Below are 19,511 nucleotides of genomic sequence, written 5' to 3' on the forward strand. Positions count from 1 at the left end.
ACATTTTTATTTGGTTAAACGCCATATTTTTGCTGGAATAGAACATTTTTAAACATCATGGATATAACTTGTAATGCATAATGAAAATAAAAACAGTAGATGCACAAGTTTTAAAGGGCATATGTCAGAATTTGTAAATTTACAGCATTTTCAATTCAAGAAGTTTTCAGAGAAAATTATTTTTCCTCGTGTTGTTTGTTATACTGACTTGAAAGACTAAAAATATTTTACACAGAAAAGAGCTTGTTTCTAGACAGAACTAGTGGAGCAGCACGTGTCATGAAATGCAGTGCCAGACTTTGTATTTGGACTAATGGCAGAATATAAAGACAAATGCTTTCTGAGCATAGAATGCTCTTCCTGGGCATGCTCCCACATTCTGCATTTAGGCACAAGTGCCATTGACTTTAGAAGGAATTCTGTCCAAGTATAGACTGCATGATTAATCCGTGCAATATCACTTTTCAAAAACAGCCAGAAAAGTTATTTCTGTGCACTAGTAGTTAGTCAGTCAAGAAGAATTATTAAAAAAAAATTCATTTACTCATGGATAACTATGATTTGAACTATGTTACAAATTCACATACTACTATCTTAAATGGTCACTTCCATGTTTTAAGAATTTAAGGGTACGAGTAGGGCACAAGTTTATTCAGGACAGGACAGAGAGCAAAGTTTACTTCTCTTGTTTCATCCGCCATTAGTAACACCTGTATGTTACATGTAGTTTTGGTTACTGGTGTCATAGTGGTTGCAAAATGGCTGCAATTCTTGATATTCTCAGAGTTAGGGCAATAATTCTGTACTGAGCACTTAACCCAGGAAGGTTTCCACATGCTAACGTAACACAAATGAGGAAAGAGAAATTTATTTCCACATCTGTCAACATTCTCAAACAGCATTGTCATGATTCAAGTCTTTAAGTCTTGAAAAATTGGAAAATTTTTGTATTTTGATTTCTTTAAGTTTTGAACCCATCATGTCCCTACTTGTTTCTTTTAAATTTGTGATTTCAAAGATACAAAAATATACTGAATAAAAAAACCTCTATGGTAGTCCTAAAAGAATGAAGAACAAGACACACAATTTATATGTCCTTTCTTTGATCTCTCTTTTATTTACTCTAATGTTTTTCACTGACCATATGGGTTGAGAATTTATAAGATCTTTATGAACCTGGGATGCCTACCTCCCATTACTTTTAATAGGAAAAGAGCTTTCAAATTCTCAAAGGACTTTCAATAAATATTAATGGTCATTTCAAGTTTCCAACAAGTGTATGCTCTTCTTGTGGAAATTATTGTAATTCTTCCAAGAAGAATATGCACATTCCATTTAATGAAGGATTCCTGCTTCTTACTGGGTTATGTTAAATGCACATCTCATTTATATGACATTATGACTGACCACCAAGCCTCTCAAAAATAATGTTAAATTTAGAATGAATCTATATAAACGTAGAATCATAGAATAGAATCATAGAATGCTTTGGGTTGGAAGGGACCTTTAGAGGTCATCTAGCCCAACCCCCCTGCAGTGAGCAGGGACAGCTTTAACCACATCAGGTTGCTCTGACCTGCAATGTTGCCAGGGATGGGGCCTCTACCACCTCTCTGGGCAACCTGTGCCAGTGCTTCACCACACTCAGTGTAAAAAACTTCTTTCTAATGTCTAGTCTAAATCTATTCTTCTTTAGTTTAAATCCATGAGAGGCAACTATGCTACAATTTACCTCCACTTCAAAATATACATATATATGAAAAAATATACATATATATATATACACATATATACATACATATATATGAAAGAATCAATGCAGTAATAGAAATTTTGCTAAATTTACATCCAGTTTTGCAGTCTTCACTCAGTTCATTTTGCCACTTTCTGGAGGAATGGTAATTGTTCCTAATAGTAATTAAAAGGCAATGAAAGGGTTCCTTTTCTCTCTTACACCTTACGTGTAAATTTTTTTTTTAATGCATACACACTGTTAGAACAGGCTATAGTTTACCACCCAAACAAAATAGATACCAACAATAAAGTACTAATGCCAGGAAGCTGTACTGGTGTTCACCTACACATAATTTTTAAAAGACATAATTGAAGGTTCTTACTCACATGTTGCATGCTAGACATTTTACAGCACATGACCTCTACAAACTGCAAGTGGTAGAAGAAAACCAATCTGCAGATACGCTCACCCAGAAAAAAGAAAATCTTTACATTAAAGTAGCAGCCCATTCCCAACAACACTACGCTAACAGACCTTCTTTACTGAATTACTGGGAGCCAGCTCAGACAGATGTGGTATATAAAACCTACTGACTTTGTGTGAATGAATTCTCAAGCATCCTGTGAAACATCAGCTGCTTTTTGGACTGAAATAGGATGAAAGTGCTGTGAATGCATAGGCATTTTGAAGAATGGCAAGAGAATGAGGAGAAAACAATCTCAACAACTCTTTGTTATAGTTCCAGAAACCAACTGTTTAGAAATAATGTAAATAAAAAGGTAGAGATTTCTACAACAATATAAGACTAAGTTGATATCCAGGTCTCTCTCTAACTCACTTATTCTTGCCATGCAGGTTGTATAATGGGAAATTCTTGCTCTTTAAGTCTAAAGCTATGTAAAGGGCTCTAACGGCACTACAGTTGTCCTGTGTTGGGAAAAGACTGTATTTGGGAATCACTAAAATACTGCTTATACTGTACGCAATTTAGGTGTACATGGAGGGCCACCTGCACTGGGACTGCAAAAAGCTAAAGGTTACATTGTGCATCCCATTTCATGATTCTGGGTGTTAGTGAGATCTCATTTTGGAAACCAGGCAAATCTCCACTGCTTCCACTGCAGCGGAGGTAAATGGTCTCACCAGATTTCCCAAGGAAAACTGTGTGTATGATCTACTTGTATTTGTGTATATTACGAAGAAAGTGACTTCTCTGTTCTGTGGCTCACATTTTGCAGTTTTGCTATGTCCCCGGGCTGGTTGAAGTACTTAGGCTCAGAACCTACATACTGAGACAGTATGGGTCCTACTGCTAAATCTTGTGTTTAGCGTCATTAACAGTCCTCTAACCAGTCTTATGGTTCCCCTCACTGGGCCTGATCTAGACCCCCACCCGTGGACTGACATCCTGGCCCATCCCCATGGGGGTGCCTGGGGCTGGGTCTGTCCCCAGCTGCCCCCTCACCTGCCTGGCACTCTGGCCGGGGCAGTGGGACAGGTCCTGGCTGAGAAGCCCTGCCCTGCTACCCCCAGAAAGCCCCTGCTGTTCCCTGCCCCCAGACCCCAGGGTGTCCTGGCAGCACGTTCCCCATCACAAAAGAATTCAAAACCAGCTCTTCCTCTTCAAATCTTCATGTCGAGTACTGTCAGCTACCTTAATGAACTGTTTACATGGATGAAGCAGTCAAAATTATTTCTAACCCTTGGGCTAGTGCCATATAAAATTTGGAACATCTTTACAATCTATGTGGAGTATTTGCAGTGCTCACAACTATTGCTGAAAAAGGGCGCGTGTATCCCATGCTGCAGCAACTGGGCTCAGATTTCCTTCAGGACAGAGATGATGCTTCTCAGGCAGAAGCTGGAAGTAAAGAAGTGGCTCTTTGGCCACTTGACAATGCGGAACACATTGCAAAACATATTTCTGGAAATCTAAGGACATGTCATGAATCTAGGAGGCTAGAAATCTGAGATGCTTTTTCAGGCAAATGGAGAAATAGATGAGTTTATTTAGATGCAGAATGAAACACCATGAGAACAGAAACCTGACCTGTGTATCACAGACCACTACACTTCATGCAAATACTTTACTGCTGAGTCAAGTGCATAACTAAGTACATGGCAAACTAACCTGATCACCAACACTGCGGTTATGTTTTGTTGCTTTAATAAGATCTGTATTTAAATGTTTCTAAAGTAGTTCTTGCACTACGCATTCTCCCACTTCAGTCTAGGAGTTCACACCTTAATAAAATAAATGTAAAGGTGGCACCTGACTGTCTGCAGAATTAGCCTGCGGCTACTCACATAAGGAACTGTGAGCAACCTTTCAAAACATTTCTTATTGCAATTAGTTTTCCCAAGCTGCAGGCAGATATTTCAGCACATCTCTGAACTCCCTCCTTGCAACCTTTGGAATAGGGGTGTACTGCATAGGCAGTGAGGGTCTGTTGCAAATTATACACTGAGAGAAGGGGGAGTACTCCTTCAGGGATGACGATCCTTATTCCTCCCTTTTTTGCTCAGCAAAGAAACAGAACAATAGATGATCCAGGTCCTGTTTGTGTTTTTTGTAAACTTTGCAGTACAGTTACTACTGTCAGTATGCTTATATTCTTATATTGTCTGATCACAGCATCTTACTCTTTGCTTTCATAATTCTTTAATGGCACCTCATTTCAGGAATCTCAGAGCATATAGCTTTAATGCAGAAACACTATCTCCCCTATATCTTTACTTCCGATTGTGTTGATTCACTTATTTCCACTTCCACAACAATATTTTGTTCTAACACGGTTATTTATCAATAGCTATACTCATCTCAAACCCCATATGTTACAAGTTATCTTGTTTGGCTTGAAGCTTCACCTAATCAGCACCGTAACTAAGCTGCAATTATTGATAAAAATAACATAAGGAAATTACACAGTGGTCTTTGTGCTTATGAATATTACACTTCTGTAGTTCAAACACGTGGGCACTGCACAATGAACATCAGAACTATATTCCTGTGTGTTTTAAGTTTTTAAGGTCCAAACAAAATGTCAGGGATAACAGTCACTTACAAGTGGCTTACCATGGTAAAACAGCTACCCTGCCCCTGCCACTGGCACTGGCACTGGCACTGCAGCTGCTACCATGAGGAGCAGGCACAGTGCAATGTCCCCAGCCTCATGTAGTGCTCCCTCCTCACTCACTGTTCACGTTTTCAAAGGTTAGTCCCTGCTCTGCACTGGGAATACAGTGATCTTCCACACACTAGGTTTAGTCTATTAGGAGAGGTCAACACCAAAAATTGAGGGCGGTATTCAGTGGTGCTTATCTAAAATTTAGCTTGCCTAAGAGCTTTTCCGAAAACCTTGCAGGAAGTGGCACAAGCCTGATCTCTTAACATGTGCAGGATGCACAAATCTGGGCCACACCTATCTGAGATAACCCGCTGTCCAAAATATGTTTTCAGGACTTAGCAGATCTCTTGCGATTGTAAGTTAATTCTTATTTCAATAAAGGAATTAAATAATGCATTTTAGGAGCATATATCTTCCTTCATCTTGTACGCCAGCTGAAAAGGTGCTCCATTCTAGTCCTGTTTATGCAAAAACCAAACAGTATTCTTTCTTTTTTTATATGAGCTGTTTTAGAGTCAGGAGAAAGGAAGAAAACCCTGACTTATGTCAGAGGGAAAACTACATCACTGAAAAATATAATAATTTCTGAAGATATATAGGAAAAAGATAAGAGCCTGAGAAAGGTAGGCTTGTTTCTCCTCCTGACTGTCTGAATGGGATCCTTTGACAAATTATCTGCTTTTAACAAACTATTTGCTGATGACAAATAATTTCCTTTTTTGGGTGTCTGAAATCTATTATCATTTTGGGGAAAAATGCTTTTTTAATGAAAAATATTTCAAGACAAGAAGCAATTCCAATTATAACCTGAACACATTATTTGAAAATGTATTTTCTTGCTTCTCCAAGTAAATTTTAGAAATAACTGTTAGCATTTTTTTTAATAAACAAATACCTAAAACTAAATTGTTGATTTTTGTTAAATGCACATTTATTGAAAAATGAAGACTGCATAATTCAAAATTTAATGGCAGGAAAGTTTCAGGACTATATATATTAAACATATATACTTATATTTTTAACTTACTAATGTTATTAGAACAGATACACACAGAAAAGGAAAGTGTTTTGCATATAGATAATACTACTTAGATTTGTCTTAAAATTTAAGCAGTTGCAAAGAAAAGACCAGTAACTAAACAATCCCTGTCTCCTCTGGCGTTTATTTCTGGGGGACTGTTCCAACGATTATCAAAGGAAAAATCAGCTTGCAAGAGACTTGGAAAACAAATGGACTCTATGGATTGAATACCTGAATTGGGGAATCATGTTAAAAGTTAAATGGCAGGGGTCACATTAACTTCTTAGTGCCAGGAGCTTCCACACGTGGCTGCAGTCCTAGCTTCAAGAGGTTAAATGCATTTCTTGCTTTCTTAGAGCAAAGTCATTGCTGCATTCCAGATCCAGGAGGCATCAACTATCTCTTTCAGGACTCAGGACAGGCATGAAATCCAGATGTTTGCTAATTTGCAATGCCTTCTTACATTGCCTTATTTTGAACAAGAATATGGACTGCAGTGTGCAGCAGAAGACAGTGTGGTGTCTTAATGGCCAAGAATGCACAGACAAAAAACCCAATGAAATCCCTATCTCACTGAAGTAAAGCATAGAATTCCTACAGACTTCACTAGGAAAAGGATTTTAGCTAACGAATCCAGACTATTCTTGAGGAACATTTGAAACTGCTTGTCATAAAGGAAAAGAAGTCAATCATGCCTGTCTTTAAAATCCCACTTACAAAGAACAAGTTTGTATGACTCACTTAATTGTTCATTACATGTGAACTTAGGGCTTTCTCCCTTTCAATCCTTTCAAGCTGTCTTTTAATAAATACAAATATTGAGACACTGGTGATTAGAGAGATGATGAGCTAGAGAATAACTAAATAAATTACTAAGTCAACACTAACACAACTGCTGTAATCCTAATAAAGGCCAAATTTTCAGATTTTCACTGAGGTCTACTCAGAATGAGCTTAGGTGGATCTCTTCATTGGTAAGAGGTCACATGAGTTAGCTGAAAAGACACGTATCCAACCTTTGCATGACACCCATTGCAAGATTTTTTTGATTTTTTTGACATGGACAGTAGCTTCTATCCTTCCAAACTTTTTCTCAAAGTTTCACTGATGTGATTTTTACCTATATGAAAAGAATCTGAATGAGCTGTATAAAACAGCAGTTGCTTAGGACAGAAATAGGACTTAATTTTGGAAAGGCCTGCATTGACTGCTGACACAGATATGAAATTCAGGTACTGTTAGATAGACTGTTTCCTTCATACTATGTATTAGAGCTGTCGAGCAAGATCTAGTGTTCTTCCTGCTTTATCACAAATCTCCGACCTGCAGGTACTTCCCTTAAAACACTGAAAAAAAAAAAGCATATATCCATCTTACATGGAGGAAAGTTTGGAAAAGGAACACTTAATGGCATAATATGAGTGGCAAGAGAAAAGAGGAAAAAGGACAGCTGTTGTGTTTTCCATTTCTTATCCCCCTCATGGTTTTAAGCCAACCTGCTAATTTATGATTTCTTACTGTTTGGATTTGGCACTATTGCATCACAAACTCTGTTATGAATGACTGCATGTTCTTTCTTTTGGACTGTAAACTTCCTTGGACAGGAACTATTGTTTACTATACTTTTGTACTGCATCTTGCCCAATCTTTGGATCAGAGGTCTGTGGGAGACTGCACTCATCGAGTAATAAGGGAAGGGCAACGACTCATCATGCTTTCCTTGGCAAACCCAATCCTAACAGGTTGCCTGTAAACTGTGGTTTGGGAATCGTTGTTCTAAGCTCGCTTGTTTATTTAACATATTCCACACTTGTAGCCTAAGAATTATCTTCCCTTGACTATGCCAAGCATGATTTCAGGGCACATTGGATAATATTTATGTAACCTTTCAATTTTTTATTTTTTATTTTCAGTATTAGTTTGCTTATTTGTATTTATAGTTTCAAAAGACACTAATGCAACTAGATGTCTTTGGAACCCTTGCTTATTTTTGGTACTGCTTGTAGACTTATTTGGTCAGATTGCTTCTTTTTAGTAAATCACTCTTGAGACGATTGCCTCTACCCTGAGGGCTTGTAAATTAACACCCCCCTACTATTACATATATTCCCATGTGGCTTGAAATACTAGTAGAATATATAATATTCGCCCACAGTCAGTACATGACCAAGAAAAGAAAAAGGAGCAGGAAAGCACTAGCAAATTATGATATTGGCTCGCAGACCCAGGACCTCAGCCATCAGAAGATGAGAAGGCAACTGTTAGCTTGTGGTTAATTTCCTGAAGGAAATGACTAGCTGCTGATTTATAGGTAAATATGGGATTCAGTTATTGAAAAGACATGGGATGAATTTTTCAAAATGCTCTACTGATCTTTTCAGTTTCTAATAATTTTAAAGAACAGGTTTTAAAGGTAGTTTGAGGATGCTTGATTTAAAAACCAAGCACTTAGCCCCTCTGACAGCATTTGTAGAGTCCCAAGTACTTTTGAATAACTTGCTCCTTCAGTTTAATATTAATGTTAAGATTGAGACAGTACCAAAATGAAATAGTGAAATAAACAAATTACAGGAAGTGAATAAACAATTAAAGCAGTGTATTTTTTTATTATACCCATCCTAGATTTAAAACTTAAGTTCGAATTTTCCCTTCAATTTTATTACTTATAGTGGTTTAAAACATAAAGAAATTCTGTTGATTTAGATAGGCTTATTCCATTCAAAATAAAACTTAATTATAAAATACAAAATGTCATAATCTGAAAACCATACGAAAAATGAAAAATATAACTCAATCTAAAAATATAACTCAGTTTGAAAATCAAAAGTTTAAAGTACAGATGCAAAGAAAGACGTCCCCCAGTACTGTTGTATTTTGATTTTAAAACTATTGAAGTATTTTTGAAGTTTCAATCTTTTATCAGGCTTTCAACAAAAATATTGAGCCACTGAATACAACTTGAGTTCACATAACTTACAGTACTAAAACTTCGAAGACATTGTTTATTTTTGGTCAAGTTACTGTTAAGTGGTTTTGTCAAAGACTATGGTCCCTAAAAATGAAAAGAACTTCACATAGTCTATTATGTAAACAGGTAACGTTTCACTTAGTCTTCATATTAGTTATGGGGTAAGCTAGAATGGTTTTAGACCATACCAATTTGGATCCAAAAAGTTCTTGTTCGCTCTTTCAGTCAAAAGCCTCTGGTTTGAGAGAATAGTGCCAAAGACATTGCTATATTTATAATTTAGCAACTATACTAAATGTGAAATTCACTCCAATTTTCTTGGCAGTTGCTGCTATCACATGATAGAAACTATTCAATCAGTGTTTGGCTAAGAACAAATTTACTTTAACAAACCTGAGATAACCTTGGTTTAACTTAAAAATACCACCGATGGTATTTAGTTGTGTAGGGTAATAAAGAAATAGTCAGCTTTTTAAAGTTCTATTTATGTCTTGGGTTGACTCCCAAGGTAAATTGTGGATGATTTCAGGGGTATTACTTGAAAAAATCCAAACCAACAAAATAACATATTTTTCAAAACACAGGCTTAACTAATCTTTTTCCATTTCTGATATTGCCGTTATAATGTAATTTGTTATAATGTAATTTGTTAAAGTAGTGCAGAAACTGAGGCCTGGTGTTAGCAATCAAAATTAGTTTCATTTTATAATGGCAGAAACGAAACTCTTTAGAGTCTTCTTCCTGGAGTATGTTATTTTGAATACATGCTATTTTTGGACACTGCAGAAAAATGCAAATTCATAATGTTCTAATTTGGCCAGAAATATGAACCTCAACAGATTAAACCACATGATCATGCTATCAGCTTCAAGATGCCAAATAGAAAAAAACACAGAGGTCTCTGTTTCTTGTGAAGAATGATGAACAAAGAGAACTTTTGATGTTTATTCTTCTGCACCATAAAAAAAGAGGACTGTCCAAAATAGTGCCATTGTGGAATGATGCAACTAAGACAGAGGATTCAACCTTATAGTGACCTTTTCATCTTTCTTCAGCCCTGTATCAAATTCTTCCTACTGCTCTGCATTTAAGAGATTTAGAAAACACTTCTTTAATGGTGTTTAAAGCTCTTATTGCCAGATAAAGAACAAAGACTATTCATAAGATTAAATATTTATGATGCATTCCTAGCAATGCCCCTCATATATATGCTCCTCAAATCAATTGCCTACTCCAAAGTTACATTGCTTGAGAGCTTAATGCATAACACTGCGCCCAGGAAATACAAATTCTTAATTTGTGAGTAAATAATCAAGCTATTCCTCTTCCTACGCTTATATATGCTTTTAATATATTTCCAAGAAAAAAAAATGTATTTACAAAGAATATAAATTTTCAACTGGCATATTGATATACAGATTTTATTAAGTGCAAGGATTATTAAGCCACATGCATGTGACGAGGAACTTTTATTTTAGAATGAGCGCCTGTTAAAAGAAAACATTGCCTTCTTTACTAATTGCGTTCCAGCGTCTCTTTAAAGGAACAGGGAAACCAGTAACGAAACAATGATATTTCTTAATGAGCCAGTAGAGGGAGCCCGTTAATAGGGCAATCAATTTCCTACCCGAGTCCCTCCACTGCCGTTCCTGAAGTTTCTACTCCACATGAGGTTAAAGTGAGATGAAATGTGAACATTGCCAGAATGAATCTTTCTTTAGCTGTGTTTCGCAGGCTAACAAAAGATAATTAACAAAACTGTAATTTTCTATCATGCTTTCTTTTTTTGAGAACAAAGGAGACTAATAGCTAAGTTCCCGTGGTTTGCCTTCCCTACTCCTAAATTAATACAAAATGACCCCTCAGAGCTTCAGCATGCGTTTAAAGTGCCTTTCTGATACAATGCTGTGCAGTTTCAATTTTACTACAAATGCACCACACAAACATCTGTGACTCATCTATGCATGAAGATAAAAGGGGGTGGTCTAACGAAGGCTAAGAAGAGCCAAGAAAGAAAAGATCACTATATCCAGAATTTCTTTATAAGTAATTTTACGAGACCATGTCAGAATTGGCATATATATCAGGCTTGGTTTATAGTGCACAAAATGGATCTTCCAACTATTTTTCCACACAGTTCTTTCTGCGAGCAGTTAACCCGGTAAAATTGGATGTGCTGCATGTTGTACCACTCAGCTTATTTTTTTCAAACATATGTGTTTACTTCTCAAACTGAAACAGTAATCTTGCCATTGTCTTTTGTAATCTGTATTTGTAATAATGCAACATTGCTGACATTGCTAACAAACCACTGAGTTTACTGAGCAAAGGGGACTACTATGACAACATTGCCTTGATAACACAGACCTGAGTAAGTACAGTTCTCATTAGTTCTATGAGAGTACAACTAAAGGGGCTAATCTTTTTCTCTGCATGGGTATTCTGAAAATCCTCTCCCTGTTGTGTACCAAAGCACTTAAGTAAATACATAAAACTAAGCTTAAGTTAATTACTGATTATTTAAGTAAATGCTAACAGATTTTGCTGACTAGCAACGGTCTTAAAGCAGGGGCTGGAAATCAAATCTGTCCTCAGTAGATTGGAGTCTAATGAAAGACTCAATGTAGAAACCTTTACTCAAGCTTAAATTCATAAAACGAAACCCCAGTTCCACTAAAGTCAATGGAAAAGCTCCCTGTGACTTAAAAAGGATCAGGGTTTCTCACACTGGCCTCGGTTGGAGTTTTGCCTGAACAGGGCTGGACAATGGACCCAAAAGTTTTCACCTTAGGAAAGCCTAAGGTGAAGGAAAACAGGCATTTGTATCTGTGAAATTTGTTGAGGTGCAAGATTTTCAACATTACTGAGAACAAGCCTCTTCCTAACTAATAAGAGAAGCACAAATACCAACTCCCTTACCCCCACCTGGGGGAAATAAACTGATGCCGATCACTTTCTAATATCCCACCTCCAGTACAGAGCTATTTTAGGACTCAGCCTTTGAAGGAAGTCCTTTGTTAACTTAGAGAAATAAACATAAATTCTTTTCTCTTTACCTGCACTGGTGCCTGCACCGGTTGTGAGGTCCCCACCCATCAGGCCACCTAGGGGGTTGAAATGAAATACTACAAATGAGCACGATAAATTACAACAGGCAAACATTCAAAACATTTTCTCTAACTTCAAACGGCCTGCTGCAGTACCCACCAACTGCTTTCCTCTGATTTCAGCAGGCATTGGATCAGACCCATAGTCATAAAATTGTAATGTTTCATGTTACCCATACAAGATACTTGCCTTTCAAGGACAAGTAAAATATGTAGTACACAACATTTGATTATTTTACTTTCATACTTCCACAGCACATGAAAAATAATTATATTTGAAAGTTAGGTATAGTAGTCCTTCATTTTAAAACTATCTTTAGTTCAGTATTAGTCAGAAAAGAAAAGGCTTCCACATAGAATTGGGAGGAAGAGACTGAAAGTTCCTGTATGAGAATGTAACTCAGAAGCTATAACATAGCTTTTAATTTTAATTTCCTCAGCCTTTCACAGACATTCACTCCAAGGATTTTTAAAACTTGTCTTTGCACTTGGGGACCTCAAATGGTTCTTTCAGCCTGCTATACGTAATGATCTAGATGTTGCTTCAGCCAGACAGATTGAATGAACTTAATCCCCATTTATCCTATTCAGAGGTGAGCCCTCCTCATCATCAGAGCAAAGCACAGCCTCTTGCTATACAAGGCACTCAAGTAAAGAGCTCAGCTAACGTTTACCCATCGAGGAACCTGTGAATGCATAAACAATAATAAATTCTGCATTTAGCCTCTAGACTGATGACTTCAGTAACGAGTGTCCTATTTTACTTGCTTCAACTTGTTTGTGTTGGCTACAGTTTCTCCCGTGCCCCCTTAAGCTTTATGGTATAGTGAATTCTTGCATGAATTAAGTAGACAAGCTGCCTTTTTATGAAACAGCAAATTGTCTGCCCTTTTATCCTTTATTGATTTCCTTTAATCTTAGTCAATATTCAGCTTTTTCTAGAACTTTTTAAAAAAAATTTCTAAATTGGGAATAGAAACCTCTTTGGCTCTTTTGATTTTTCAACACAGCAGTTTTGGACAAACTGTTATGACCTGTGAAAACAGAGTTCTTGTTTCTCAGAGTACAGTTTAAAGTGACCTAAGGCACACAAGCAGCTGATAAAAGAACATTTAAAGGGGTGGGATTGAACAGAGCCTACCTGTGTTACCTGCACTTGGAGGCCGATGTGTCACGCCAGGAGACATGCTATTTCTTTGCAAAGAAGGATGAGCCAGTGGCAAAAGGTTGGGGTTTCCCAGTGAGCTGACTGGGTTACTGTATACCAAACTGTTGTGGTTGGACACTGGGATAGAAACTGGCATCTCAAAGTTTGGTGGTGGAACAGCCTGTACAAACAAAAAAGGGAAACAAAGACGAGAATAGTACAGAAGCACAACAGCCTTCAAGTACAGTTACTCTATATTTAGTTCAAATATTTTGTAGTTGGTGGTTAAAATATTGACGCTCGCCCTCCTCCCCCTAGGAGTCAAAAGAAGAGTTTCAAGAGTTACCAAGGCTTTTAAATATGATTTTTCAAATCATGATTCCATCTTCCTTTGATGCAGCTTGCACATTTTCTTTGTAAGAACTGGAAAGACTTTTTCACTTTTTCTTGTTTCAAACAAACCCCTGCTTTATGAGTCCTAATTTTCTTTTTCTTTCATTCTGTGAAGTTGTAATTGTTCACTTGTGATATCCTAATCTAGTGTCACAGATGACTGCAAGATCAAAGGTACAGGATAATGGTGACTTCATTGCATGGAGAAAAATTAGGAGGTGTGGAATGCAAAAGGGAAAGCTTTAATTTCAGCTTATGTTGCTTTAGCAACCAGAATGATCCAAAATCACGTTAAATGCACCAACACAGTAAATTACTTTTTTGAAAGTTTCTATCTTAGCTTAGAGGGGCTTAAAAGAAACAAAGTTCTACTCAGGGACAGGTAGCAAATACAAGAAGTTTAAATGCACATAAGTCTTTGGGTTCTTTGTGTGTTAGGTGGTGGGGTTTTTTTTTTGGGGTGGTGGTGGTCGTGTTTGGTGATGCCTTTTGAATATACTGTTTTCATACTTTAAGGCAGGATCCTCTCCTGAGCCACTTTCCTTTGCAAGAATACCTTTCAATCAAGAACCAAATTATGGACCACTCTGACAAGAGGGTGTGAGGAGATGCAGCACCTGGTTGTCATTATGCTCTTAGAAAGCTCAACTCAGGTTTTCTTGTTGGTTGGTGGGTTTATTGGTTGGAGTTTTCTTGGGTGGCAGTTGCCTGAATCTCTCTTAAATTTATGACTCTGGTGGCATTCAAATATGTTAGAACTTCATATTTAATTTACCTGTTTTAAAAATAATTAATTTCTTGTCTTTGTGAACAGCAAGAAAACTTTTTCAGAATTACCTGACAGTGGTTTAAATATTCAAATACCTGAAGGGAAACAAAGTATCCCTTAATTAAAAATCTTACAAGTTTCAAGAGTCTAAATCTGTCAAAAAATACTTTAAACCAGCCTTGTAACATCTTCAGAGCGAGGAAATCACAGATTTTAATTTTGTTCTGGGCAGCCAATAGTACTGGTAAGTCTTCAAGGACCTAGAGGGAGTATGTTGAGGACTGGACACATAATCTGCTGTGTCAGGCAACAGAGGCGCCCTGACCTTGTGCCACCCACATGTCTCTTCTCTGGCTGGCCAGAGCTGTTGGCCGTGCCCTGCATATTACAGCGCTGGCCATCAAATTACGGTTATCCCTGAAGGTTTTTTGGGTTTTTTGTCCTCTCCTCTTTCTAGGGGCAGACATAATTTTTCTCTAAATATAGAGGAATCATTTTGCCTAACCACTGAAACACACAGTAAGATTTTAGTTCAGGGTACAATGTGAAGGATATATTACAAATGCCTTGGGACTTATTTCAAGGTGTTAATTTAGCTCTGAAACCATCTACGTAGCCTGTGGCCTGGGTTTGTGAGAGATGGCCATAGCATAATCGCTGAGATTGGGTAGGGCACTGGCACAGACTGACCTGCTGGCATTACTCCCCAGCCAGGGCTGCATGCTGGGACTCGCTTCCCTTTGCTGAGAACCTGAAGTGCACCTCAAGGGTCATATTTTCCATAGCGTTGATTGGTTTAAGTAAAGATGGGAAAGGGAGAAGAGGTGTCTTGGGAATCTATGTGTTCAGTGGGTAAGGAGCAAAACTACACGCTGCTAGGTCTATGCAGGGATGCTGAAATGTACTAATGCTTGTGTCTCACAAATCGAAAAAAGAGAATAAATGATTACATGATGAAAACCATAATTGCTGAAGTATATTCTTTATTTCTTTCAGGAGCAACCTTTTTTTTTCCTGCAGATGTTTTTACAGTTGAAGTCCAGCTCACTAGCTGCATGTGTGGCTTGTCTTTCAAAAGAAAATTTACAAAACACATAGTACAAGGAGTACCAGTGTATGTCATGACTGAGGTCTAGGCTCCTTGGAAATAGGTTCACATAGCATAACCTGAAACATTTTATCAGCCTGAAGGCATGCTTTGAAGCAAGACAGTCTCTTTACTGGCCACAGAAAGACCCAAGAGGTTCCTAAATCCCATGTAAGTCAGAAGTGCATCGCTGCTCCTGGAGCTCAAAGCCAGCTGCTGTTGCTGGTTTCTGCCTTTTCAAAAGGTTTTAGCCAGTGAGTTCACACAAGGATAGATGTCTTCACTCCACCTCCAGCCTGATGTGAGACATGAATAAGCCAACATGGAGTCTCTTGTTATTGCAACGTTCAGGGCTGTGGTGGAGATCTCTCTGCCTGGTGGCTTCGAGCACATCATCCTGCCTGCTTGACTGCCAGCCCATGTCAGATTTAGCGTCACCCGGTGGGGAGCACTTTGCACAGTGTCTTCTTCACCTCTGTCATGACATCTGTGAAATCTGTCTTCTGAGCCTGGGTAGACAGCTGATGACACCAATATTGTCTCTATTTTCTCAGCTTACTTTCCTAGTCACAACATCTGTTGAGCTATCTAAACTAAAACACAGGTACAAATGCAAATCTGAAGGTCTTGCCAACCCTCAACAGGCTCGTCTTCTTTCATCATTATGCACTGTATTTCTTCCATGTACAGACCAAACCCTTCAAGGGCTGCAGTCTTCTTTTTCTACTTTAGTACAGCACAAAAGAGCTCCAGTCTTGGTTGCTCTTGCGGCTGCCAGTCTCACTAGTCATCATTGAAACATAAACATTGCTGAAACAGACACTAGGCTTTCCTTTTGTAATTTAAAAAATATTTTTTTAAACTAGCCAAGTGAATTATTTTATTAATTTCTATAGTAATGGTTTCATTTTCACCTTTTCACCTACTGTCTGGATATACTTACATCTATTTACAGAGTACTTCATAGGCAATTTTATCAGGGCAAAGTCAGTTTACTCTCTGCTTTGCAGCATGATACACACTGTATCTGGAATATAGTAGTTTTTATTTCTTGTCCTCAGTAGCCAAAGGTTAGAGAGAAGTTTGTCTGGATAAGCATGGCATGAAAGAGTAAGTTTCTAGCTACACTTTTGATCTGGTTGCCCAAACTTTGTTACAGGCTTCTATGTCCTTCACTAAGAACTGCAACCTACTGCAGATTCCCTAGTCATTCTTGGTGGTAAGTCACGGGGCATATCTGTTCCAGCTAGGCCTGATGGACATTAGAGCTTATGATGCACTTGCGTAATATCTATATTAGTAAATTAAACTTGCCTAGGAACTGAGGCCATCTGAGGCCACAGAGCAGTCCGTGTCCATATTATTAAGCTTTCTCAACCTCAAAAACGTCATGACTACATATAAACAGACAACTGGGAATTGTTCCTAGCCTGGGCTAACTACCAAAACAGTGCTAAGAAATTGTCTGGGAGAGCATTATTTGGCAGGTGCCAAAAGCATGCCAGGGACTGTTCAAGCAATTCAGGGCAGAGATAAGCACCTCCCACTGCCTTGGTATGTTCTTTGCCATTTGCTAATTTACTAACATAGACATAGTCTTACTTTAACGTGTATGCAGCTTGCCACATATTGCCTTTTTTTTTTCTCTGTCTTTCCTCCTTTGGACACAAGTACCAAAAAGGGCAGGTGGCTCACCTGAGAGGAAACTTCCAGTGTATGGCACACACTGCATTAGATGTGCGCTCCACAAGCTGTGGTATGTTGTGCAAAGCAAAGTGTTGGGGACTCAAAACCCTTAGAAATTAATGGACTGAACATTCTGTGTTAAATATTGTTTTTATGCTTCCCATGTTCAATCAGGCCTTCATTTATTTAGAGACAGAGATACTTATAGCTCCCTTCTAGTGGACTATTTCTGTCTCCTCTGCTTTCATCACTCTTATGAAAAATGCAAATAAATGTCTAATTATTATCAGATGTTTTAGAACAATATAAATACTTATCCCCAGAAAATTATCTGAGGAAACATTATTGGCCTTAGCTGTTAGGAGCAAAAGCCAATTTTGTTTTCATTTGGCAGCAGCTTTATTCTGTTACAAGACCAGGCACAGGCATTGCATTGTTTTATGTATTTTGTAAGTAGTGATTTAATGACTTGACGTGGTGACTTTTTTGGTTCAATTTTGGTTTTCAAGTTCGTTCAATTTTTCTTTCTTCCCCCCAACTTTCTTGGCTACCTTTGATGATCACAAATAAATGAATGTAACTTGCCTGAAGTTATACTCTTTTGTACAGTTAAGGATATTATTGTATATATCATATTATATATATATTAAAAATCTACTATATTTACAAATTTTCATTATGTACTAGCTTTGAGCTCCATCTTGCCCATTACATCTCGGCTTATGCTGAGAAAAGGAGCTCTTGTTGCATTAGGGGAGAACACCTACTGATTCTTCCTTTTGTGGTAAGCAGCTTGATGGAGCACACAGACCTTAAGCTCTGTGTGTGAAGTATTAAAAGAAGGGATATCCTGTCTTACATGAAAAGAAACGCTAACATTTTGCAGTTCTGTATCTCTGAAGTGTCTCTGAAGTAATTTCACAAAAAGATAATACATTGTACCTTGTAACATCCCTGCAAGGTAGGAAGTTACATTATACTCAAAATACAGCTCAGGAAACTGAGTTAATCACCGAGTTAATAGCTGAAGTAGGACTATATGTGGTGTCTAAAGGTTAAATGTAATGAAAGCAACCAGAAGGAAAGTTCATTGATTTTTGGGAGGACAAAAGTGATGTACCATATTTGGACTAACTGTGTTGTTTCTAATTCCTAGAACTTTTCTAGTTTTATAGAAAAGACAATTTCCCCAGATGCTTATGGAGGTAAATAAAGTGACACTACCACAGGAATGAGGTTTTTTCCAGGGTTTTTTTCATGTCTTAAGATTTTAAATGGTTATAACATGTGCTGCTTTGTTGGAACAAAAACAGGTAGCATGAGAGAAACAGGATCTGAAGGACCATCCCACACACAATTTTTAAGGTGGAAAAGTAGCTTGGTTAAATACTATGTGATTCAAAATTCTGCCACCTTGATTTGAACAAGCCAAAGGTCATCCTTGAAAGAGGAAAGGAATGGCAATTGATAAGATTTTTATGTAAAAAAGGGTTAAGCATTCCAGCTTATACCAGTCACCCTAAATGTTGCAGACATCGTTTGTCGAACTGAGTTCCATCCTCAGAAACCAAATTCATGGTGACAGCTTTAGAGCTTTTTTTTTTCCCCTGAGAAAAACAGCTATGCAAAAGAAGCAAATAAAAAGTGAGGTAAAAAAGATGGAATATATATGTATTCCTCCCTGATATTTTACATACATGTTGGGCATCCTTAACCACCCATTCCAAATACTAATTTATCAAATTAGGTGCCATTCTGGTCTCTGGGAAAATCTTTATTATTTATTTTTTTTTGCAAAAATACATTTGCCAGGATGTGAGAACTTCTTGAAATTTTAATTAACTTGAGTGAAAATCTTCCTGCTGAGAATTAAGGGAAAGAACACTTACACTGCATGAGACAGAATCTGAGCATCCTTAAGAGGTATCCTCATCTTAGGTATCAGATTTTGTACGCACAATTGACTAGCACTACAGAAGAGACATTGCTCATTGTGGGTATACATCCTTTTTGGCAGTTAACCATACAACCTATATGTGGGAATGAGGAATGAAGACATCCAAATGATCTCTTTTAGAAGCAAGCAGTTGCCTATGCAAATTCAAATGCTTCTTTGGACCTGGGCAAATCTTTGGTTTGCTACTTTCTCTTCCACACACATTTGGAAGAAGCACCAAATATAACCTCCAAACCTCCACATTCTTTTTGTCAGCTTTATACACGTAATATTAAACATTATAACAAAATATTCTCCCCTTGTACGTCTTGTGCAAACAAAATAGCACATGCAGAGTTATTTCTCTTAGATATCTGGCAAGGCATATGACTGATGGTTAGAAATTTTGACTTAGTTAAAACAAAATTTAGCTCATGTTAAAGCATTAAAGAAATGCCGATGAGGTCAAAGCAAATTCTCCGATAAAGCTGTAAAATCACCCCAACACACAAACATGTCTGAATCCTACCATTA

General features: G+C 37.5%; 1 protein-coding gene across 3 annotated transcripts in view; it reads right to left on the minus strand.

Annotated features, from left to right (window-relative positions):
* Positions 1 to 19,511, minus strand: part of MEF2C (myocyte enhancer factor 2C) — a 123,033-nt gene that overhangs the window by 14,583 nt on the left and 88,939 nt on the right. For all 3 annotated transcript variants that reach the window (XM_075727214.1, XM_075727213.1, XM_075727212.1), the window contains 2 exons: positions 13,101 to 13,287; positions 11,909 to 11,956 (listed from right to left, as the gene is read on the minus strand). In XM_075727214.1, coding sequence (XP_075583329.1) covers positions 11,909 to 11,956; positions 13,101 to 13,287 — 235 coding nt within the window. The remainder of the gene's footprint in view (positions 1 to 11,908; positions 11,957 to 13,100; positions 13,288 to 19,511) is intronic.

Source organism: Pelecanus crispus, chromosome Z (genome assembly GCF_030463565.1).
Source record: "Pelecanus crispus isolate bPelCri1 chromosome Z, bPelCri1.pri, whole genome shotgun sequence".
NCBI classification, from domain to species: domain Eukaryota; kingdom Metazoa; phylum Chordata; class Aves; order Pelecaniformes; family Pelecanidae; genus Pelecanus; species Pelecanus crispus.